The sequence below is a fragment of the Crocodylus porosus genome, unplaced genomic scaffold (genome assembly GCF_001723895.1).
Source record: "Crocodylus porosus isolate Cpor-Errol unplaced genomic scaffold, CroPor_comp1, whole genome shotgun sequence".
NCBI classification, from domain to species: Eukaryota; Metazoa; Chordata; order Crocodylia; family Crocodylidae; genus Crocodylus; species Crocodylus porosus.
In genome coordinates, this window is record NW_017728943.1 from 65,043,896 (window position 1) to 65,069,304 (window position 25,409).

Genomic DNA, 25,409 nt, shown 5'->3' on the forward strand with positions numbered 1-25,409 from the left:
GTTCCTGTGAGACACTTCATCCACCCCACCATCGCAGTATTCATGAGCTGCCTGGTACCCTGAGGTATGTAGAAAAAACATTTAACGCTGTTTCTATGTCCAAATCATCAAATCTCTCCAAATCAATTCAGAAGGTTCCAATTCGAAGAGATTAAAGGGTCTCCTGATTTGATTTGATTTGGATTCAGAGATTCAGCCACCGAATCGGGCTGAATCTCTACCAAATCGAATCAAGGATGAAGCTTTGCACAGCCTTAGTGTCCATGCTTTCTTTGTCCAACATTATTTTTAATGCTTTCTGGTATGTATGATTCTCAGGACAGCTCTACATTTTCACAAAGATGTTTACCTGTAGTGAGTTTGACCGATGAGAGAAAAAGCCAGAAAACTACACCTCTCTCATATTCCAGTTTAGTCTGACCAATGCTGCTTTAATGGCAAGACTATCTTGTTTTCTCTTCAAAAGCAAATACCAAAATATTTGGCCAGGATGAACACCAGTACCAATGACAGATGCTATAGGAACAAAAGAGAACAATGGCTTATACATAATGATATTTACTTCTCTAAGGGCCCTGCATCATGTTCAAATTAAAGCTGGATAGAAACCAGCTACAGAGTTGTTACACATTTTTAAACACTAACTTTGTAGCTGGTTGGCTCTTTTTATAGCTGGACAGTCATTTTTATCATGTGATAATTACTTTGCACTTGTGGATGGTCTTACTTTGCACATGTGGTCAATCCAAATTTATTGCATAATTAAATGGTTAATTACATAACATATGTAACATGTAGCAGGACCTTATAGTCTATATGTAAACCGCCTATTGTACAACAATTTACAATACAACAGGTACAATATTAATAATTTACTTTTCCAAATATCATATGATTAATCTAGGCTTTCTATCAATAGTATATGTGAATTGTGAGTGTATGGAGACATGGCCTAGTATCACAAAAAGTAGGAGATTTAAATACTAAAACCTGAATATATGCCATAATATCTGAGTACTTTTCAGTTGTTTCTGAAGCACTGGGTTGTATTGTTAACATGATAAGTAGCTATAACAGGATGAGATAAGGCTAACAACGGATTGATTTGCTTTTGAGGGTTGTATAATAATAGCATGCACATATATAGCATTTTTCTATCAACTGATCTCAAAATGTTTCGTAAGCATTAATTGATTAAGCCTTAGAACACCCCAATGAGATAAGTTTGTATTATTTATCCATTATATGGCATATGGAAAAGCACAAAGGAAAAGTGGCTTATCCCAGTCAGTGGCTGGGAACAGAAATCAGTCAGTCCCTCACTCTAACCACAAGACTTTCTCTCAGTTAAAGAGGTAAATCCTGGCTCCACTGAAGTCAAAAAGAATTTGACTACTGACTTTTTGCAAGGCCAGAATTTTACCCAAGATATTTTGCTGTAGCTTTTTGTGGTTCAGTCTCCTATCAAAAGAAAAAAAGACAAGACAATCCTTCTTAATAATAATAATAATTTGCACTTGAACAGCACTTTTCATCTCCAATGTGTTGTAAAAATATTAGCTAATGAATCCTCCGTTATTTGCCTTTTCAAACACAGATGACTGACCTGAATCGGGAAATACTAAACATTTTAAGGAGTTTTAAAATGAACATTATTGACCTGATAGACTATAATGGCTTTGAAGATAAAGTTATGCTCTATTGTATACTGGCATAATTTCATGTGAGTTATGGTGCTGACTTTGCAAATGGATCTGGGGGCCTTATTTTCAGACTCTGCCTTGCATTTTTTGCATTCAGTTTTGCAATCAGAAACACAAACATCTATCTGAGGATCAATTATGTCTGCAAATATCTGAACCCACAAAGCGCCAGCTGAAATTATTTTCACTTGCCAAATTCCTGTGCCACTGGGAAGAAAATTAGATGCTGGAGTTGTGCCACGGGCAGGATCTGGCTCCCTACTAAGTGCACTCTTGGCTATTGTTTTCTTATAGAAAGTGGTGATGCTTTACTGCCCCCCTTCAGTTTTATATAATAGTTCAGTAGTTAGAGCACTAAGTAGTTATCCCACTCTGAACATGGCTTATCTGGCTTCAAGTGCATCCTCTACATCAGGGAGTCAAATCCGCACCTCCCACTTCCTGGGAGAGTGCCCTAACCACCAAGTTAAAGGATATATGATAAAGGGTGACAGAAGGAGGACACTTCTCAGGTATCCTATTGAAGCTGTGCCATGGTTCAGAAAAGAATTCAGGATTCACAGACCAAAAGAAGAGCTTGCCCTGTAGCCTAGCAAATAGAGCATTCATCTGGGGGGAGGTGAATTTTACATGATTTATACCATTAAATATAATACTGAAACAATCCTGGGGACAGAAAGCAGGTTTCTTTCCTCCAAAGAGTCATTTTTACTCTTATGTGCTCTTTCTGGCCTGATTAATATTGAATTTTTTTCTGTACATTGGCACAGCTTCACAAAAATGAGCAAGATGCCCCCTTCCTGACGCACACATCCTATAACTTGGTGTTTAGGAGGTGGAATATGTGGGATTTGAATCCCCTTGGTCAAAAATGGAATTTGAATCCAGATCTCCCACTATGTGGTTGAATGCTCAAAACACTATGGCTGCTTATAAACATAAAAAACCCCGAAAAAACAACCAACCTGAAACAGTGCTTTACTTTAAACTTGGTGCACCACCATGCTGAGCCCAGCCTATGAGGGAAGAAGCATCGTGTTAGTTTGACCCAGCTTGCCCAATGTCTGTATAGATCAGGCACTTCAGTGGGGCTTTTTTTGGTGCTTTTATCTAATAGCTGATTAAATCAAAAAACTCCACTTAAGTGCATGATCTATACAGATGCTGCAGATCCAGGTTGAACTAATGTCTCTTTCAGTAAAGTGGAGATTTTTCCACATTTGTCTGCAGCCAAAGATCATAGGACCATAAAAGTATAGAACTGAAAGGGCCCTCCCAAAGTCATCCAATCCAGTCTCCTGCTCAGTGCAGGGTCATCCCTGACTAAACCATCCCAGCCAAGTAAGGTCTGTCTAGCCTACTCTTAAAAATCTCCAGGGAATGGAGATCAACTCTCTAGGTAACCTGTTCCGATCCTTGATCACTTTCATAGTCAGAAAGTTACTCCAGATCTCCAGCCTAAATTTCTTCCGCTGCAGTTTGAAGCCATTGTATCTAGCCTTGTCCCCTACAGCCACTGAAAAAGTTATCCCTGTCCTCTCTATAATCATCTTTCAGGTATTTGAAAATTGTTATCAAATTTCCCTATCAAACCTCTCTTCTCCATACTACATAAACCTAGTTCTTTCAGCCTTTCCTCATAAGCCATGCTTCCCAAGCTTGGAATCATTTTTGCTACTCTCCACCAGACTCTTTCCAGTCTGTCAACAACTTTCTTGAAGTGTGAGGCCCAAAACAGACTAAGTACTCAGGCGAGTCCTCGCTAGGGCCAAACGAAGTGGAAGAATCACATCCCTTGATTTGCAAGAGATACTCTTGTTAATATAACCGAGTACGCTTGTTGGCTTTTTTGTGCAACAGGAGCACACACGTGGCTCATATTCAGCTTCTGGTCTGCTGTAACCCCCAGGGCCTTCTTTGCAGTACTGCAATCTAGCCAGTCATTTCCCAGTCTGTATTTGTGCATGCAACTATGCTGTCACAAGTGCAGGACTTTGTACCTTGCAAGACTTGTTCTTGCTGAATTTCATCTGGTTGATTCCAGACTATTTCTCCAGTTTATCCTGGTCATTCTGGATCCTAGACCTACCTTTCAGAGCTTCTACAATGCCACTCAACTTAGTGTCATCTGCAAATTTGCTAAGTGTGCACTCAAGCCCATCATCCAAATCATTCATGAATAGGTTGAATGGCTCCAGAACCAGCAGAGACCCCTGGGAAACCTTACTTGGTACCGCCTCCCAATTAGAAATTGAGCCGTTGATGACTTCTCATTAAGCATGATAATCCAACAAGTTACATGTCCATCTTAATCAGTGGCACAACTTTCATCTACTCTGTATTTCCTTAGCTTGGTAATGGGAATATTGTGGAAGATGGTGTAGGGTATCCAGGGTATGCCTGGATGTTGAGTTGCTTAGCCCTGTCAAAACTCCATATTTACATGTGTGCAGAAGATCTGTAGGTATCTGGGAGACTTTAAGGTTGCCAACTGCAGCATCCATGGAGTTTAACTTGGGTGGCAGCTGATCAAAGTTTGCCAGGATCACAGTAACGAATTCAGGTTTCTAAATTCCTCCCAAGTTCCACTTTGGGTATTTGTCCTTTTTCATATCTATCATATACTATTCTGGATGAATTACTTCAAAATATAGAAAAAATTTAATTATTATTGTGCACGGGGGCTTGATACCTTAGAAACTCCATTGAAATGAGGGGCATCAGCTAAATTACTCATAAAAGCAAGCAACGTGTCCTATGTGTTTGCAGAACTAGTGTCTTTAGAGTATAAGCTCCTGAGGCAAGAACCTATTTATAAACATTTTTGAACACTGATGGTTCAGTTAAAATAATACTGCATTTTGCTTTTTGCCCTTTTTGACTAAACATCAGTCCAGTTCCCTTCTCACTCCTAAAAAGGTTCCCTAATGCACACATATCTACACCATACAAATTTTGTTCTCTTAGAGCCAGGGATTTTTTTTTTTCCAGTACCAAATTTCAGTGGGAACACTTTTTTTTTTAATGGTCTACTAATAAACCCTTGAAAACAAGGATTTATAATGGAAACAGTGACGGACCCTTAACTACAGTGTATGCAGCTATAATAAAAAGAATTAATGTAGTCAATTTGTACTACTGTTCTCAGAACAAAAAAACCCTATTTCAACTGCAATCCTTTCAACAGCTGATTGGCAAGCCTGTCCATTTCTAGTCTGCAGTGTTGTCAGTTGTCTTCAACATGATAATGAGCCTGTCACCATATTCAAATAGCCCCGTGACAGCATGTTTTGTGAGCATGACGTCCACTGCAAAGGGTCTGTCAAAAAGCACCTTTCAGAAAATGAAAAGAGAATGCTTTTCTGATGATAAATCTAATTTCTTCATAGATAAAAGAGTAAGATTTTTCATCTGATTTTGTTAGTGTTGTGTTGCATTTGTGCCTTCAGATTGTTCTGTTTCTTACATACCTAAGAATTTTATGTTATCTGAAAAGACAAAGCAGAAAAAATACTGAGTCCACTGGAGGCTACATAAAATGGTGGTATTGCTAGCTTTCCATCAAGTTAAAACTGGAAGGGGGAAGTAATGGCATGGGAGGTTAGCTTGTTACCAGAAGCAAATAAGACAGAAAAAGGATCTCAAAGTCCACACATTTCATTCATTAGGGTCTTCACTTTTTTCCAAACAGGCTATTACAAATCTCCCTTCCTGTGTGTGGTCCTAGTTAAGCTTGTCCAGGATGCATAAAAAATTCTGTCCCTTTGAAAATCAGGGAGGAGTAACATGGATACATGAAAGACTTCCAAGTACAGTAATGATTCATGACTGGTACACAGACTACAGTGCAACACAGTCCATGGTTCAGTTGCCACCAATGTCACTGGTCAGCTGTAAAAGATTTCACTGTATTTTCTTGGGCTCTCTCTGTATGTCTCATATTGGTAAGATGTTCATAATTGGGTACCACCTACATGAGAGTTAAAATGCACACACACACACATACATGACTTTGAGGGTCATTTTCTCCTCTGGTTGTGTGCACGCATCTCCCATTAACAGCAATAAGATTTAGGAATGTGTATGGAAATAAACTACGTTGTCTTATCTGTAGCAAAAATTGGACTTAATTTGACTTCCTTTTCAGGAATCTTTTGATTACTATAGGCCTCTGAATACCAAAGTTAGAATCCATATAGAAAGGAAAGGATATTATAGCAAGGAATAAAAAAAGTCTTTAAGCATTATCTCTTGGTGTGTGCTAGTGAGACTAGGAGTGTTGGTGCCTAGAATTCAGAACTCCATGCTGAGTGACACAGCAGTTCATAAGCACTGGAACAAGGATAAACAAAGGGTAACAACATCTAGGTGTTAAAACTAAAAGGAAATAAAAAAAGAAAAGAATAAAATACTTTTCTTTCTTTCTTCTAATTTTGTCCAGTTGCTTTCACCCAATGGATAGATCTCCGATTACCTGAATGCCACATCCCATGATTCCATGCTTTTTCCCCCCCTGTACCTTTGCAACCAGTGTTAGCACCCAGAGAGCTGACAGAGCTGGCTGAAATGACAGATGATTATTTTTCTTCTTCTTTTATCCTGTCCTCACCTAGAAAGGAGTGGGTACAAAGGGGTTTTGACAGTTTTAGTCACCTCCTCGCACAACGGAAAGGATCAACTCACTCACTGCTTGGGCTCTGTTTCCAGCTCTGCCACTGACTCCATGAGTGGTTTTTGATAAATCATTTACAGGTCCTTGGTCTCAGCTTATGTGTCTTTAAAATGGGGATACTAGTACTTCCCTACTTGACAGGAATGCTCTGAGATGCAAGTAATGAATAGTGAATGTTTATAAAACTTTTTGAGACGCTCAGGCAAAACACTTAATGCAGCTAGGGCAAAACAGATGTCTAATATTATGTAATCTGTTCAATAGCTAGTGTTAGTTTTAACACATTTCTACATTTCTTTTTCTTAAAAGCCTGAAATATATACGTGGCACTAAGTATATAGCAGAAGTTAAATACATGGATTGGCTCTGTAAACTACTAATCATTTTTAATTGTGATTTAATATTATTTTTATTATTCGTTATATAATGCATAGTTCTCTTTAGACAAATAATAATATAAGCCTGATGCCACAAGAAGACAACAACATATGAAACATTCTTGCAAGCTGCTGAGACCCTCCTGTGAGCATTAGCGAGGGTCCGCGAAAGCAGGACAATGTAGCTAGGATTGAGAAAAGAAAACACAAAGGCCAAGAGAAAGCTGCTTCTAGGGCCACTGCTATCACAAGGGTTACTCTCATGAGTGGTATTCTTTTCTTTGTTACACACACATAACATGTGTTTAGCTTGCAAAATAATTTAATTTCTATACACAGTTACAGGAGAGCCAGGAAGTAGATTATGCCATACTAGACAAGTTTAAAAAAAAAAGTGTGTGGGGGGGGGACTCTTCACTTTTTCTAATGTGGGCTTGGTAGGAGAATGTGATATAAAGAAGATGCATTTTAATTTTGGATGAGGCATCCTGGTACTTCTGCACTTGCCAGAAGTATAAATGTACCCAAATCTATCCTTAACTAAACATATTGCAAAGGCTGGGGTTCTAAACAAAGTGTAAGTGAAGGTAACAAACTTGGTATTACACAGCTTTGACCACAGTTCAAATGGACAATCAACATTAAACATGACTGATTTTTAAATTTGTCATTGCTCAGCTGGAGGGAAGTATTACAAGACCAATAAACAGAGAGCAGTGGACAGCTGGCTTTATGCAATACTAGTTCTTTGCCTGAATTTTCAAGCCACTCATTTCTTTGCGGAAAAGAAAAGGGGAGGGGGGAGGGGGGAAGAAATTGAAACTAGGCCATACAAACATACAAAGCAAGCCTGGGGTCTCTAGGACTTTCATTGTCTCAGAGAGTCGTCACCATCCTGATCCCTCATTAAAGCTAAGGAAATGCTGGAATGGCATTAAAATGAATGCAAACCATTTGCAGCAATCTTCTGCTCACACCATCTCCAAATGAAGGCAGGCATTGCATAATCCAGGCAGCAAGAGCTCGTGACAGGTGGATGATTTATGCTCATAGTCGGAAGAATCGGAGAGCCTGCGGAGGACGCAGCATGAGCAAGGTGGTGGCGAGACAGATGCTCTCAGTGGGCTTGCAGAGGCTGGCAGGCTCCAACTAGCTCAGGTGCAACCTGAACACTTTAGTACTGAACTCATATTGCCTAGATTCCAGCACAGCAAGATACCATTTACAATATTATGCACAATAGATACACTATCAGATCTATCTGCATGCTATTTATCTTTCTATTTTTGCTACTTACAGTTAAATGTAGTGTGTTTGTGTTCACTTTGCATGTAAATATACTACTTTTAAAAATAAGTGAGATCAGGAGACAAATTCTGTGCTCAGCTGCGGCCATGCAACCTGAGTGAAATCAATGGTGTTGAACAGATGTCAGTAGGGACAGAATTTGGCTGTAGTTGCTTGGAAAATGGTGATTGGGATGGGATACAGACAGAATTTCCAATGTTTTCCTAACTGATAAAGAACTGAAAACTATATGAACAGCTGAGATCTAAAATTGCTCTAACAGTTCCAAATGTAGAAGGTTATTCTCCTTATGTTAACCATGTTCCTTCAATAGTTCAGTACTAACTACCTATTGGGAAGATATACTACTGACAAGAAAAAAAAAAGCTAAGCAAAGCAAAAGCCACCAAAACTACTGTCATATTCCTTTCTGACATTTTCACTAGTCACTCAGGTGTCTTTGAAAGTCCCACCCAAAATTACATAAGTATTTACAAATGCACAGGTCATGCCTACACGTTCATGAATACGCCTTAGATACTGCACACTTAGTTTAGTACTTCCTAATAAAGTAGTAACTAAACATGCAGCACCTTAAGTTACTGTGCAGTAGTGCCGCACAGTTTAGTGATATTTACTGCACATTAGCACTGTGCAGTAGGCTGTTAGCATGCTTTTTGCCATGACACGTTATAGCACAATTTTATTAGGCTAATACACAGTAAGTATCTCGGGTAACTGTACCCACACAGGAGAAATAAGAAACTAGGACTTTGGACTGACAGTCCCATCTTGTAAATATGGCTGCTTGTACTTGCCATGGGGTTTTAATTCGGTTTAGTGCTCCCTAAATTGAAGTGGTGGATTTTATGGAAAACACCATTTCAATTAAGGGAAAATTAAACCAAACTAAACCCCTGTGGCATGAACACAAGGGTGGGAGCCCAATCCTTACCCGCCTCTTTGGTGGCAAGGGTGCAGTGTGGGGCATGAGCTGCCAGTAGGCAGAGTAGTCCCTGAGCTGCATGGGGGAGCCCCCTGGCAGAACCTGCCCACTGCCACCTGTCCTGGGCTGTCCTGGGGGGTGCCACAGCTGGGAAGGGAAGCACAGGTCCCCCACAGCTGTGGATGGAAGCATCAGGCCCCCGCACAGCTCAGGCAGGCAGGCAGGCAGGCTCTGGGGAGATGACAAAAAATCAGGCTCGCTGTTCTGTGTTTTTTTTCCCTTCAGTGGAGCCTGCCTGCCTGGGCTGCCCCACAGCCCCCAAGCTGCACAGGGCTCACCAAGCCCAGAGCACATTGGCTTCCAGTGCCCCATGCACTGTTGTACTTTGCCAGGTAGCAAACTAAAACACCTCAGGGGTGTTTTATCTTGCTACATACCAAGGTCATTTAAGGTGGAATACACTGCCGAGCATGCAAACCGCAATGCCATTAAAGCAGAATATGCCACCAAACGTGCAAACAGCAACACCATTAAAGCGGTGCAAAAGGGCATTTAAGCCACTTTAAAGGCCAATTTTGTGGTGTGTACAAAGGCCCTATGAGACTATTTGTTTAAAAATATGTATTTAAGATCAATTTATCTATTTTCAAGAAAACAATGCTCTGTTGCCCTACTTGCCAGTTTAAAATGTAGAGGCAGGACTACATTATGTTATGCTAAACATATCCATAAAATAAAATGTTTCACCTGTCTTAGACACTGGACTTGCCACATTTTCATATTAAATCTATGATTTAATTAAGCCTGTAGCTGTTGGAGTCAATGAAAGAGTTAAGGCATTTAACTATGCACACTTCAGGTTATCTGGGTTGAATCTGGGACTTTGCTGACTCTCAGCTCCTCTCCACTTTAGCAGACGGGGTCAAAGGTGAAACTAAAGATGAGAATTAAAGACACATACATCCCTTTAATCAGATAATGCATTCAAAGACTTGCAAATTCCCAAGAAGCCACTTTGCAGGCACGTGTCACAGTCCATTCCATGAAAGAAAGGATGGGGGAGAAACAGGAGAGAAAGGACTGTTTTTAACTGACCAGCATTAAAAAAATGCAGGAAATTAAAGAAAACAAATGGGAACAGAATGGGACGGATTACTCGCAATTCAAAATGCTTTCTGACTGCACAATTCTCCCTCGAGAGTAAATCCAACATTTGAAGCCTTCACACTCTGCATCCAAATGCTTTTTCTAACTTCATTAAGCAGCCGTGTTTAAGAACACTTCATAACAAGTAGTTTAATTAGCAATGAGCTGTTACTGAAATATCTCACCTACCTGGGTATCCTCAGAAACGTCAGGATGCCCAGGAGGAAAGAAAATCTTACAGCCAGAGTAGCACTCACAAAAATCACCAGTCTGGTGTCCAAGAAATTAATGCTTCTTACCCACAACCCTGCCTGAAAAAAAACAATGCCTAGGAAAAGGAATGTTTGCATTAAATATACAGTCTCATTGGCATACCCTGACACTGCCATAGTGCAAAAAGGGGGAAAAAAAAGAAAGGAATTAAAAAGAGTGAAGATAAATAGAGCAGCAAGAAGGAATTCAAGTTTCCATAACTGTGCAAGTATTTGCTTTTTGTCTAATGGATTGCCCTCCATCCAGCCCAAGATCAACCAACTGACATGTGATACACTGCAAAGAAGTCAACAGCAGTGAGGCCTACAGCTGTGTATACCAGGGTATAGGTGCTCCTGCTTATGTTTATTTGTTATACGGCCAACTTTTTGCTTTTAGTAGGCATGCTGCTGGGTGCAGCTCAGGAGAGAGTATCCTGAATCATAAGAATAAATGTTCAATGATTCTCTAGTCAATCCAGTCTTCCATCTGAAGTGTAAATTAGGGGCAGGTATATTATGTGGGTAACTTTAAAGTTGCATCTTCAAGAAAGAGTGAGCAAAAGCAAGTCCTTTTACACAATTTTCTAAATCATTTTTATTGATATGTTCTCAGTACACATTCAGTTTTGTTGTTCAATACTTAGTATTATTTCACCTACCTTGACAAAAGGATGAGATTGGAACCTGCAATTTGGTTTGTGAAAATAAAAATCAGCTCAAGCCCCAAACCAACTCTGACCATTTTAAAATTATTTTCAGCATCTGGGACAACCATCTCTACAATAGATATAAGGATTTTTGCTTCCCAGTAAAGCCTCTGCCTGTGGTGTCCATCCAGCAGTTCAGTAGTTCTGACAAATTATAGCAAACATATCTCCATCTTTAGATTTCATGGCCCTTTGTGGCCATAAACGTTTGGGTACTTATGATCCAGACATGGCACAGACTGAGTCATGAAAATGAGCACGATCAAGTGGTAAACCCAATACGGATTTTGTGGAATACTAACAAAAGCAGGGCTTTAGCTGTAGAACCCCTGCCCAAAGGAGATAAGATAGAGATCTTGTTTGAGCATCCTCAGATCAAAATGCAAGACCTTTCCCAACTGCATCACTGAATAATGATACCAGGTTCAGCCACCCATAGAGCTCATGAGAAAAATAAAAGGTGAAAAGGGAGTGCTAATATACTAAAGAATTCAGGAGACACGAATATTACTAATACAAGTCCCCTTTGGGAGCCTATGGTGAAGTTCTGACAGATTTCTCAAGAAACTTGGTTTGTAGTCAAAATAAACTTTAAAGAGGGTGCATATAAGCATTCAAAAGATCTGAGAGAACTCTACCAGCTTTGTTCTCCTGGTAGAAAAACCTACTGGGGGAGAACTGCACAAGCATTTACAGGGACTTGGTGGGTGTTTTGTGGACAACCCACGCTGGTGACATGCCACTGCTAGGAGGCCCCTGTGCACATATCCCAACATGCTCTGCAGGCTTCCCTGTCTGCCAGCGACAGCTGACAGGAACTTAGGGAGCAGATCAGTGCTGATTAGCTAGACACACTAGGGGACCATGCGCCCCTGCTCACAACACCCTTCCTCCCCTATCATTTCCATGCAGTTGTCAGGCTTTGAGACAGGAGACCCAAAGCATGTTTGCTGTCTTCTCAAGGCTGTCAATGTTCCCTCCAGCAGCCCACCGAGCATCCCTACCCTTTCTTCACCAGCCAAAGGAGCTTGGGTATGGGAGAGGAGTGCGGTCTGACAGATATGGATCCTGCATGATTAAATAAGGATATACCAGACCCTAACCCCTCCCATATCTAAACTGCATAGACTCAGTCCCCAGTAGGTCTAGAGACCACAGACCCTCTCTCCATGGGCCCAGATCTGCCCCTCAGGTGTGGTCTGGGTCCAAGTGTCAGAGGTGTGGGGGTCTGGAGGCTCTGAAAATGACAGGAGCCAAGTCAAGCTGGTCTGGGTTTGGGGCAGGGAGGTTGCTGGCAAGCTGAGTCAGGTGTTGGTGCATCGGTGGCAGTTTCTGACAGGTAGGGTTCCACACCTGCTCCTGGTGGCAATACAGCCCCAGTGCTGCAGAGAGGGGTTGAGCTTTCCCAGACCCAAAAGTGCTGAAGGAGTGGTTTGTAGTATGCAACAGAATACAGCCAAAGTCAAAGATTATCTACCTGGAGGGGAAGTACAAGCTGGGATGCTGAAGGACAGCTTGGCAGTTTCTATCAGAGAGGTAAGTATACAAGTGTTCATTTGTTTGCTAGAAACTCTGTTAGAGAACACTTCTACCCCACTGAAGGTGTAAGATTTTTTTTTAATCAGACCCGCCATTTTTGATCTGGTAGAAATAGTGTGAACACTTGTACACCTAGGCTAAGTACAAACAGTCAAAAAGCCTGAGGCTGAATCGATTCAGTCTCTTCAAGTTAGTTTAAACTGCAGGGATTAAATTAAAACAGAAGTGAACAGATATTTACCTTTGATTCAGGAAATGCAGCCACATGCCTGCAGTGGCTCAGACAAGAAACCCAGGAGCACTAGGACATGGATGTATGTTCATTTCTTCTTCCTGCTGCCCCCGAGGTCTCCGGGATTTGCAGTCCAAAATCACAGTAGGAGGACTCTACAGGGTTGCTTCTCACTTCTTCTCCCTGCTTCCAGGTGCCTCTGGGATTTATAATCCATGGTCCACAGAACTAAGTTTGAGCAGGGGAAGGGTTGTTTCTGACCTCTGAGAGCAGTTTGGGAGCTAAGATGATTGCAGTGTTTTTTTCATTCAGGATTTTATTTAGCAAAATATTTTAAATTTGAACTGTGGTGGGGGATTCTCCAGATAGAGATGGGGATGCGAAGCACAGGTCTGCTAATTTTAGACCTGTTGCATGGCATGTAATGATGGGACTGGATATATACTTATGCCTGAGAACTATAAATAGAGACTTCTGAGGTGAAAAATAGAGACAAACACTTTAGCTCCTTTACAACACAGTGGAGTAAAAGGTATTTTTGAAAGGACAGAATGGGAAAATAGTAAATAATATGCTTAAAACTAATATCTATCACTCCTAGATTCTCAGTTTCTATGTGGATGCACTTTAAAGCTTTGACATATTTAGCTTTCTTTAGCATTACAAACATGGTGATAGATTTTTCTGGGCTCAAAATATAACCAAGCTCTTCCATTTACAGTGATTAAAAGGCATATTAAGCATTTATTAAGCTAAGAAATAGACTTCAAACTGAATTTCCACAGCTTTTACATTACCATCAGTTATTAGCTATGCTCTATTTTTGTATACCTGGCTCACAGGAAGTCTATGGATACTAATTAATGACCACTATGGAAACCAACAGTGTTCTAGCTGTGTGTAGAATACATTTCGTGCATCTATTTCAGATTTAAGACAGTTGACTCTTGACCATGAAAGTCATGATACAAACTGCAAATGAAATCATCATCTGGCCTCAAACAGTGACCCAGAGAGTGGAAGTGACAGATGCTGCATGTTGGCAGAAATGCTTGCAGAGAAACAAAGGACAATGATTGGCTACAAAGAAGGGGCGCGGCTTAGTTATGTCAGTGGCCCAATGAAATGTTATTTGTAACTGTTTCTATAGAAAGATGAAGATTTATAAGCAGGGGATATTTGAGGGATAGCACCATATGAGATCACATGTGATATTTACAGCTTGTACTTTTAGTGCTTCTTGATACCCTGGCTCCTTTGATTGAACAAGGAGGTCAGGCACAGTTCCTGAACTTCCAGCAGTTTTGGTGCCAATTCTGCTCCAAGCAACAAAGGTCTGCTTGTACATTTGTCACGTGGATACGACTCAGCAGCACTGGTTTCATGTTCCAACAGCAGCATTTCACCCCGAAAAGTCCTAGACCAAATCCTGTACTGCTTATTAAGCTTTTATCCAGGCAAAACTCTTAATTGTGTTGATGGGAGCGGTGCCTCAGCAATGGCTGAGTAAAATCTGAAAAGGGATTTGGCTCCATAGCAGCATTTTATACTTAGGGGCTGCATATGCCTTGGTGCCAAAACTATTAGTATCCTATATATGGGATGCCAATCCTATTCCCCTGGAGCAGAAATTGTGCAGATATCTGATGACAGAAATGGAAGGAAGTACGAAGCAAAAATAAAACTGATGAAACACTTCACAAAATGACCCTTATTCAAACAGAGCAGTATCCTTTTATATAAAATTCAAGCACTTTGCAACAAATGGCAATGCCATATTGATATATGTGTTTATGGGTGGTAGAAAACAAGAACAAAAGGCAGCTATTTGTCTGAGGGCTCATGGGAAAAGATGCCATATCTAACACAGTTCTACATCCTTCAGGCTCATCTCCACCTCCCCTTATCACTTACATTGATGTCACTGTACTTTCAGTGCATAAGTAAATGTTCACAGATTTTTTTCCTTTTTGGGCTAAAACCTACTAAACATAAAAAGGGAATAATAATTTCCAGTAAATTAGACAAATGGTGGCTCCCTACTTTCAGTTCAGAATGCAAAAAAAAAAATGGGGATATTCAGGTAAAAGACCTAATTTGGGCCAATATTTCTTTTAATAATAAAAAGTGATTCATTTTCAATTGTGTTCCAACTGAAGCAGACTTATAAACCTACAGAAATTCTTCCTTCTAATTCCAGAGAAATAGCAGGTCTGCTGTGTAAGACACAGTCACCAGGAGAATGGCAATAGGTTTTTCTTAATTAGATTTTTTATGTTTGCCTTCACTTGGAGTTACCAATTCCATACAAAATTTGGCATATTTAACCATGTTCAAATGAAAACAAAAACACCAACATCACTATGGGCCAAGAACACTGTTGGCGAGAGTGGAACCAGCTATCTGACTCTTGGAGCCACTGGGAGTTGTGTCACTGAGGGCTTTGAGTCTAGGATCAGATCTAGTGTGTACTTCCAATAGGGCTGCACTTACGTGAGTTCAGTAATGGCTTTGGCCCCACAGCTACAGAGGCTAACCCTTAAAAATGTGTGCTCAACACTCTCTTAAACACAACAAAATGCCCAAAATCAGGCCTGAGCCTTTCTATCTGTGGAATGAACATTCCCTGGCAGTGATGTGTATGACATGTCATATGCTCTTTAAAGCTTACTGCTCCCTCATTAGAGTCAGTGGAAAAACTGACATACACTGCACAAGAAGCGAGAACAGGTCCGGACCTGTGAGGGTGCTGAGCCTTCTCACTTCCAGTGAAGTCAATGGGACTGAGAGAACCCAGGTCTTCCTGGCTGACGCACAGCTCCTTCCAGAACTGGAGCCTAAATTGGGATTCCCTGAACTGTGCAATACCAAAGACTGCAATAACAGCTTTTCAGGAGTCTGACAGCTGGGCCTAATTTGCATGTCAATTTACATAATTTCAAAACCCAAAAGGAATATCTGTAACTATGATATTTACTTGTACACTGTCTTCTTTTAGAGATGACCAGAAACTGCTTATTTAGCACCAATAAAAACCTGCAGTTGAACAGTTTGTCCTTATCCTCCAGTTACAGGGAGGGGATAGTCAGGAACCACATGTTAAGACAGACAAATTGGGCTGTCAGGTTCAATAAGTGAATTTGGCTATCAAGCCACATTTTGGCTGAAAGGAAAGAGGCCTGCTTAAGGAGACCAACAACATTTAGAGATTGGTTTCACTGTTTCCAACAGAAGTTAACAAATCCCAATAAATATTAAGCCAAGCCCAGGTAAAGAAGTACTCACTGGGCATGTCTACATGTGCAATCAATACGCAGCTATAAACTCTGGCCCATATCATGCTGGAGTTTATTGCTCCTGGACACCATGTTCAATTGTGCACCTGAGACTACAGCACATTGAGCCAAGTTGGAGCAGCCCCAACTGGCAGGGGCCCCAGGGCGGGGGGTGGGCTGCCTGCTAGCCTGGGGCTGCTCTGAACCAGTTCAACATGGTGTGCAGGGGTTGGCTGGGGCACAAGGATGCTTCAGAGTGGGGCTAGCCAGCAGGCAGCCCCTGCGCTGAAGCACCCTTGTGCCCCAGCCCGCCCTGTCAGCATCTACATGTGTGCTGCTGCGGAGGAAAAAAATCTGTCATAGGATAGTATTTGTTTTTACAAGTACTAGCCTATGGCTGAGTTAATTAGTTTACTCTGTCCTAATCATGCTGAACGTGTAGACATTGAGACATTTACTGCAGACCTTATTAGGCGACTCCACAGGAAACATCTCATGTAGACACACCCACTGATGCAGTATCTAGGCTGGGCATCAAACTATATAACACATTAAAACATAGAAAAGGTTTAATGTCAAGAACAGATTCAAACAGAAAATGCACTGTGTCATCATTTGATATTACAATACAGGAGCCTTGTTTAATACCCTGCATTAATGAAGGAGCTCTTTAAGTATAATATTACAATAGAGAGCATAAGAAATATCGCTGAGGTCAATGCAGTTCTATTAACTGTCACCCAGTTCAGAAATATTTTCCTTGAATACCATTAAAGCTTCCTCCTTCCCTTTGTTCTAATTTCTGAAGGCAGTAGAAACTAAAACTTCCTGCACAATAATTTCTGTTTTCTACTTGGCAGACTAATGGTATTAGACTTGAGAGAGAAATTTACCTTGGCAATGTCTTATGCACAGGTTTTTTCAAAGGAAATGTTGTTAGAAGGAATTCTATTAAGCAGGCTTTTTCTGTGGCTTCAAAACACAGGTGATAACACATTCTTGGTTATAAAAATTGTTGCTTAGTTTTTTTGTTTTTTTTAGAACATTCTTGAATACGCTTCCAGCTGATGCTATATATCTATTTGCATGAGCCTTAATACATTACCTAATCTCTCTACTAAACAGGATTAATTTTCATAGGTTTTTTTTTTTTTCCAAGATCAGGTTGGGCCATTATGAATGTGTAATCTGACTTCCTGTACAACCCAGGCCATAGATGCCCATCCAGTCACTTCTGCAACAAATTATGGTTGAAATTTTATGACTTTGGAAAACAAAATTTTGAAGCTGTAGCTCCTTGAACACAATGGATTCCTACCTATTGTCACAGCACTATCCTAAGACAGGGTAATGCTTATTTTAAAGAGCTCTTTAAGTATTGCCTATTTTAAAGAGGCTGCACCACTGCAAACCAGCAAGTGAGAAAGTTTAAATGGCACAATACTGTGACAGAACCAATAAGTGAAGAAGATAACACAACAATCCAGCACTGACAGAAGTGATATTTATCATCTGATCGGTCTCTTGAAAGCATTCTATGGCTGTGCTTTGACAAAAATACATGGAAGCCCAAATGCACAACAAATTAACCCCCATTTAATGGGAGTTCAGATGAAGGTGCTCCAAAGAGAAACGCCTTTGTTAATTTCTGTTTGTCCCTGAGCATGAGCAAGGCTGGGCTGATGTAGACCAGCCCTGCCCCTGGTACTGTGTGCAGGAAGGGAGGGGGAAAAAAGAGGGGCAGGAACTCGGGTTTGGGATTTGCCCAGCTTAAGCTGGAGGGAGGGGCACCTGGGTGGGGGGGGGGCTCTAATCTGCCTGCTCTCACCCTCCAGCACAAGCCGGGCAAACTCCAAACTGAAGCTCCCTCTCTTCTCTCCCACCCTGCAGACAGCACCAGAGCTGAGGGAGGCAGGGAAAGGGCTAGGGAGACAGGCTGCAGACAGGGGCTAGGGAGACAGCTCATTCTGGATTGGGTCCGAAGTGGAGCTCGATATCCCCGCCTTTTCCCCTCCTTCCCTGATCCAACAGCAAATGTCTGCTGGGTTAGGGAGGTGTCACTGTAATTCATAGTGCTTTTTGTGAAGCACCATGAGTTACAGCAGGGAGCTGCACATCTGTCAGCACCCTCTAATGCTGTCTTGGAAGAGGGATCTTTCTGGGAGCAAGACTATAATAAAAAGTCACCATTGCAAGTCCATAGCTAGCAGAGGCAGGTTGTACTTATTTTGAAGACTGGCTAGTTGATAGCTAGTCTAGCAAGCATTCGTGGAAAACAAAGAGAGAATGCAATGGAACATTAATGATTCCTAAAATATAACTTGACCAAGCCATCGGTTGGATGACGAGCTGTGAACTCATAAACCTTTCATGATCAACAGTTGCAACACTGGTTATGGGACTCCAACTATTTAACATTTAGCTAGTTTGATTAATTTTGGGGGCAGAACTTATAAGGAAATACAGGTCTGAACAATGAACCTTCACTGGGTAAACAACTTAATACAAAGCTAGAAATGATGGGCCAATCCTAAATTCTGTTGACTCTATGTTACACCATGTGAGGATTTGGGCCTCCATGATGAACTGATGAAGTCCAAATGCCACCACCTTCTCCACTCAAGCAGGTTACAAAATGATGAATGATGACTAAGTATTGGGAAGCCACTACAAGACTCTTCATAAGAACTGTGAATCAGACGTACTTCCCTCCTGTAACATGGTTAAAAGAAAGGGACTGTCTATCAAATGAATTGTAATCTGTTTCACTGCATACTTGCCAATTAGAAAATGTATGCCACTGTTTTAGGTAGTGAGTTTCACTGATCAGCTACTGAAAGCAGATTTCCAAAAACGTAGATGATAGCAAAATACTGAAAATGTCACAGCAGTAACTCAGACTTCCCTATTGTTCACAAATGGTCAGCAACTGCTTGCAGCAGCATTTGACTGGTCCTCTCACTCTCAATAGTTCCTCACTTTGCTATTATGGAAGCAGAAACATACCTGCGGCCAAAGCCTTTCTATAAGGAACAGCTATCCAGTAAAAATGCTACTGGAAAAAAACATTCCAAATATAATTCAGCTATTCTGGAATAACTCCCTTTTGTGAAGAGAACTCTACATGAAAGGGGATTTTATTTCAGAAGAATTGCTCCAGCACAGTACTGCCCACTGGGAGCAATAGGTATTGTGGCATAGTCATTCTGGAATAGCTGTGCCAGTCAGTTTTCCTGCATAGACATGCCATGAGGTTTGCTAGTGGGGTGCTATATGAAGTTACACTGAATGATAGAATGCAGCTTTGAAAAAGATGGCAGTATAGTTTCATTGTTCCTTAAATTACACAGGGACTACAAATCAGAGTTCTTTTCATTTAGAGACAATACCAGTCTATACGGAGCTATGAAGTTCCAGCCCTTTGGGTCAGAATGTATTCTGCAGAGCTCGGACAGAACCAGGGCAGATCCAGAAGTGGGGTTCACATGTGCAGTGTGTTCTCTGAGCTCAACAGCTGGGCAGCATGGGCTCCTGCCAGAACCACTGCTTTCACATGGCTCTGGAGCCCAGGGGGTGGGCACTGCTGTCATTTACCCTCAACCTGAATTTAGCCTGAAGAAGGGGTGGGGGGCTAATGGCAGTTCCAGAGCTTGCAAAAGCACTGGATCTGGCCAGAGCCCAAACCGACCAGCTGGTGAATTCAGAGAACTCTGTGCAGAGGCAGAGCTCCAGCAGAAGCCCACACCAACCAGCTGGGAGCTCAGCTTGCTGCCACACAAATGAAGGGTGTGTGGCCACAGCTCCTTCACTCCTCTCCTGGCCTGTATGGAGAAAACATACAAACATCTTCACAATTTTCAAAAAAAAGGGCTAAAACTAGTCTAAAGTCTGGCACCTGTCCAGGAACTCCTCTATCAATTCAATTAGGTTTAGTCACATTTTCCTATTTCCAAAAACAAAACAAAAACCCCCAACCCACTACTATGTATGATAACAAAGTTATGAAGAGGAAAAGGCAATAAAGGACCCAAACCTGCTAATAAGCATACGCTTAACTTTCGTTTTGGGAATGGGGCTACTGAAGTCAATGAAACTACCTGCTTGTTTATCATAAGGTAAATGTAGAGGCATTTGCTTGACTAGAGCTTAAATGACTGGCTAGAATACAAAATCTGATCACAAAGTGCTTTAAAATCTATATAATTTTATACACACACACATACACAAACACACACACATCTGAATAGATACAATTTTTTTTATTTTGGTCTGTTTTAGCAACCTTGGTTTAGCTTACGAAAATGATCAGTAAGATATTGAACACAGGACTGTGATTTAACAGTGTCCTTATTAATATCTCTGGATTATACAAGAACCCTTACGTTCTTTCATCAGCTATGAACCTGACCAAAACCACAATCACATAATTTAACAAGTGTTTTCATCTTGATCCATAAAGGAATAAAATATATTTTATAGAGAAGTCTTTGAATAAATAACTTTTTGTAAGACTGAGAGCATCTACATGAGACCCTATATCACCATAGCAACATGCTACAGCAATGTAGCATCAGTGGGCACAAATTGTAATGCCACAGCTACGTTGCTGTAGCGATGCACTCCCTTGTTATAGCGCATCACTATGGCGACGTAGCAGATAAAAATAACCGTGTGCCACTGGCATGGCGCAGTAACAGCTGTTACTAAAGGAAGTACTAAATGATGGTGCAGTAACAATGGCACAGTAACAATGATGCCATAGGGGCATGTGTAGATGTGTGCACAGAAAAGCAAAATTTATATTTATACAGGCCAGCGTTACTGGCTCTCCTTGTGTAACATCTCTATGCTATTTATACCTATTACTTTGAAAAGTAAAGAAAAGTATTAAAGCATGTCTTTGTCATGTAGATTAAAGTTCCTTACCATTCAGGTAACCCTTCAATGTCAGGAGAAAAACACATGGAAAAAAAAGAAGCGGAAGAGGTTCTTGATTAAGCACTCCTCATTGAGGAGGTATTTCTCAAACAAAACTGATCTTCTGGAATCTAAATTCTGAATTTACACACAAAGGTGTAGATTATGCCTAGCAATGCCCAGGTTCACATTGTTGAGGCAGATTGCAAAGTCCCTTTACTTCCTTTCCTCTTGATTAGCCATGCTCACCCTTACCATTGAGCCCATGGACATGTTAATGCAAAATAATCTAAAGGTCCTCACACTAACACTTCTGCACAAGCTTAGGCACTAAAAACTGGAAGGAGGCACAGCATGCTGCATCTCCCAGAAGCAGTTTTAGGAGCTGCCTCTCAGCATGCTCATTGGGTGGCACAAGAGGCATTCTGCCTACTTATTTGTTGTTTGGTAGCAACCTGGAGCTGCCACACCACGGCACAGCTCATGGTCTTTTCCCTGCTACTTCATTTTTCAAATTGAAGTTTCCTATGACAATCACAAAAAAATGACAACACCATAAAATAAAATAAGCCTCCTAAAATGTGAAGCGAAGCAAAGTGATTGATATATATGTCATTTCTGATTGTGTACAGAGAGTGTTCTTTAGGGAAAAGTTTAAAAGAAAGCTCCCCAGTTGAGCAGAAGTTCCTATAAGGGATATGATGTTCCCATCAAAGCTGTTGAAACCTGATTTTATTTCATGGTCTGCAACTAAATTTTTTTAGTAAATAGATTTAAGCTGTCAATTTCCAGGCATGCTGTGCCATCAGCATGTAGGGACTGCTGTGACCAACGTGGAGGCTGTAACAGCAAATTTTATTATAGACTGGTAATTGAATTGAACAGGTTTACATTTGAATAGATTTACTGCAGCATGATCTCTGACATGCTGCATGGGACTGAAATCCTTGCCTATACATAAAGACATGTTTAAGACATACTGGGCCAAATTCCATCCCCTGCAACTCCATTCCAGTCAATGCAGTTACGCCTGGGATATGTTTGGACCCGTTTCAAATTTACCCTTTGCACTGGGAAGCTAGTGAAAATCAACTGCATATAATCTAACCTAAAGGAAATAAAATATTACCATCTGTCTTTCTTTAAAGCAGTATATAAAGGACATTGCTGGGACTGACACATCCAAAATTTGATCTATCCTAAACTAAAGCTCATAATCAAATGTCCCACAGTAGGAAAAAAACAACCCTAAATCTCCCTTTAGGAAGAAAGTATCAGAGATAGGCTATATATCAGTCTAGTTCCAAAACAGTCAAACCCTTCCTGCCAAACAAGTCAAGAAAACTGAACTCTCCTTCTGCTCTGTTTAAGTTGTCCCTCTAGGTCTTGGCTGAGCCATACAGGGAGAGGAGGGTACAACCCCCTACTTTTGCTTCACCTGTTTTGTAAAAAGAAGGCTTCAGTCTCTTTCACTGACAATCCAGTCATACTCATGAGTATTACATTTAATAATTAAAAACAGATAAAAATCCCTGTGTCTCTTCTGGTCAACCCACCCACAAGAACCATCTTTCTATATGCAGAGAACAATAAAGAGGAAAATGGAAAAACAATGGGTCTTTCAGTGGCTTGTCAACAGAAGAACTTAGGTTTTTTCTGAGAGAATAGCATCCTTCACTCAAAGGGACTTATTATTGTAACGCTAATCATGATGGCTCCTTAAAAAGGTAGATTTTAGATAAGTTAAATTTTAGCCAATCAATCTCAACATCATTCTTTCCTTTCTACAGCCTCATCTTTAAGTTGCCTCTATGAGAGAAAAAAATTAAATGATTGTTGTATTATTAAAAAATGAGGAACAAAAAGTCTTGACATACTGAGGTACAATTTGAGGACTGATTTACTCCCATTACATTGATTTCAGTTGTCCACTTACTGTTCAAATGTGTACCCAAATTGTGTACAAGCAAAGAGGAGAACTGAACATGAATAGTCAATTTCAAAAATAATTACTTGATTTGCACATCATATTAGATACTCCTGTAAATTATGCATGTACAATTGTGTAGCCAACATTTAAGAGTCAGGTTTGAAATCAGTTCATCCATCCAGATACTTTCTAGTGTCATTCTGTTCTTCCCTATAGAGAACAAGTTCCATAATATGCTTATATTTCAAGTTATTAGCAATATAAGGGCTGTTTTGTTGACAGAAGTGTTAAATCGCATGGTGTCATACATACCCAACCATTTCTTTCATTTTTCAGTTTGCCCAAACCTTCCATTTTGGTCTCTGTGTAAGGGATTTTAGTGATGGAAGCAAATTAGGTTTTTTTTACAAGTAAGGAAATTCTGAATCAGCACTACAAAAGAGGGACAAATCCTGTACTCTATTCTGAAGCAAAACCTCCGCAGAATTTGACAGAAGTCTTGCTTGCGTCCAGCTAAGGACAGCAGGATTTGGCTCACAGGATCATAGCATCTGCCAAAGCAGTTGCACAGAAAGGTTTATTCTTAGTAAGTATAATCCAATAAGAATATGTCTGTAGGTGTGTGATAGGCCTATTTTTTTCCATCATCTCTCTATCAGTCTGTGTTCTTTTTTGGATACCTATATATTGAATCCCATTTTAAATGACCAATGAAAGGATTTTCAAATGTCAGTCACATATTAAAACTAACTTTTAAAGCAATGATCAAATAAAACAGCACTGGAAATTGTCTGGAGAAAGTCATTTAACTAAGGGGGTTCTGCACTAAAGGCATTTATTTGAAATGCTTATCTAGTTCTGAAGTCAATGGAGTTGTATTATTTTGTGTTAATGGAACAGTGTAATCTAAATACAATGTTTAAAATAAAAGAAAATACATATGCACCTTCTTGCACATTCACAGACAACAATAACAAAAAATAGTAGGTACCTGTATTTCATTCTGTAGCCTGGAACCCAATTCTCCCTTGGGCAAGTTTTACACTGGTATAACTTAGAAAACATTAGGGTGACTGAGGCCTCAATCTATTAGCACAGTTCCTTAAGGAAGGTTCCCTGTAGTTAACACTGACTTAATACCTTTGATCTGGAAGAAAAGGTGCAGCTGATGCAGTAAAAATACAAGCTTGGGAGTCAGGGGTTAAGGTTTTTATTTGCACTTAATATTCAGTGTCCTCTTCACTTCCCCCACACTGCAAGTTTTGCACCAGAGTACCTTCTTTGACTTCAGCAGAGTTACTCCAGGTTACACCAATACAGATGGAAGGAGAAAAGCAATCCCTTCAATTCTGATGACATCAAGCAGCAGTACATATCACAAAAAAACATCACAAATACAGTTCTACCAGAACCAGTGCAAAAAAGGTGGGGGGAGGTACAGGGAGGTCTAGAATTTCACAACTTAAAAAAGAGGAAGAAACAGAACTGTTTTCTTTCTTTCTTTCTTTGTGATGATTATTCTATGAGCATTCCACCAGAATGAATATTATGGTGTACCCAATATATTCTGTATCACAGAACATGTGTTTTACCTGGATGTCCCTGGAGTCTTCAACCAGCAGTTAAAAGCATACTGTCAGGAAGTACATACACACATCAAGATTGTTATTATAGTAGGTGGTCAGAACACTTACCGATCTCTCTTCTTTCCTGATTGCCCTGCAATTGTTACAAGTGTTTGTAGAGAGATATGTATTGACTCGATCAGCCTTACCTTCTTTCAGCATGCCAACTTTTAGACACTTCATGAAGCGGCAGGCTTGGCAGGATTTGCGTCTGCGCTTTGTGATTTCACATTCATTCGTTGCTGGGCAGCTGTATTCTATGTTACCTGGGGCACACAATTCAGAAAAAAGAAGCCAGTGAGAAATCTCACTTGATGGATCCCATTGTTATACGAACAAAACTCGTGACACTGCCGGTATATTTTGTTCTGGAAAATATGAGCATCAGCCAAAAAGAGCAAAGCACACCGGGCTACCATGTTTAAAGCACATGAGTTTTGAAGCTAATGCTACCTGAGGGAGTGATGTGCATCATGTCTGCCCACCTTCATCTCCTTAGCCCAAGTACCCATTTACAGCTAGTTTGACTGGTGTCAGCATTCAGTACCAGTCTAAAGTCAGTACCAATCTAAAGCAAGATTACTGGATGCACAGCCAGGCACCTTAACTTTTGTGGAAATGCAGCTGATATTCAATTAAAAAAAAAAAAATTCAGTCCCAGCTGCCTTTTTAGTTCATATGGCCACATATAAAAATGGCAGCATTAATGTGGACCTATACCCATCCTGCATACATTGCCTCAGGCAAAATCCTCCAGGTGGATTATGGCTGCCAGAGGCAACAGTATTCCGTGGAAGCT

The 25,409-nt window shown here is 40.6% G+C and overlaps 1 protein-coding gene across 6 annotated transcripts in view; it reads right to left on the minus strand.

Moving 5' to 3' along the window:
* The window catches only part of ESRRG (estrogen related receptor gamma), a 520,671-nt gene that overhangs the window by 133,643 nt on the left and 361,619 nt on the right, over window positions 1-25,409 (minus strand). For all 6 annotated transcript variants that reach the window (XM_019549476.1, XM_019549478.1, XM_019549477.1 and 3 more), the window contains exon 3: window positions 24,760-24,876. In XM_019549476.1, coding sequence (XP_019405021.1) covers window positions 24,760-24,876 — 117 coding nt within the window. The remainder of the gene's footprint in view (window positions 1-24,759; window positions 24,877-25,409) is intronic.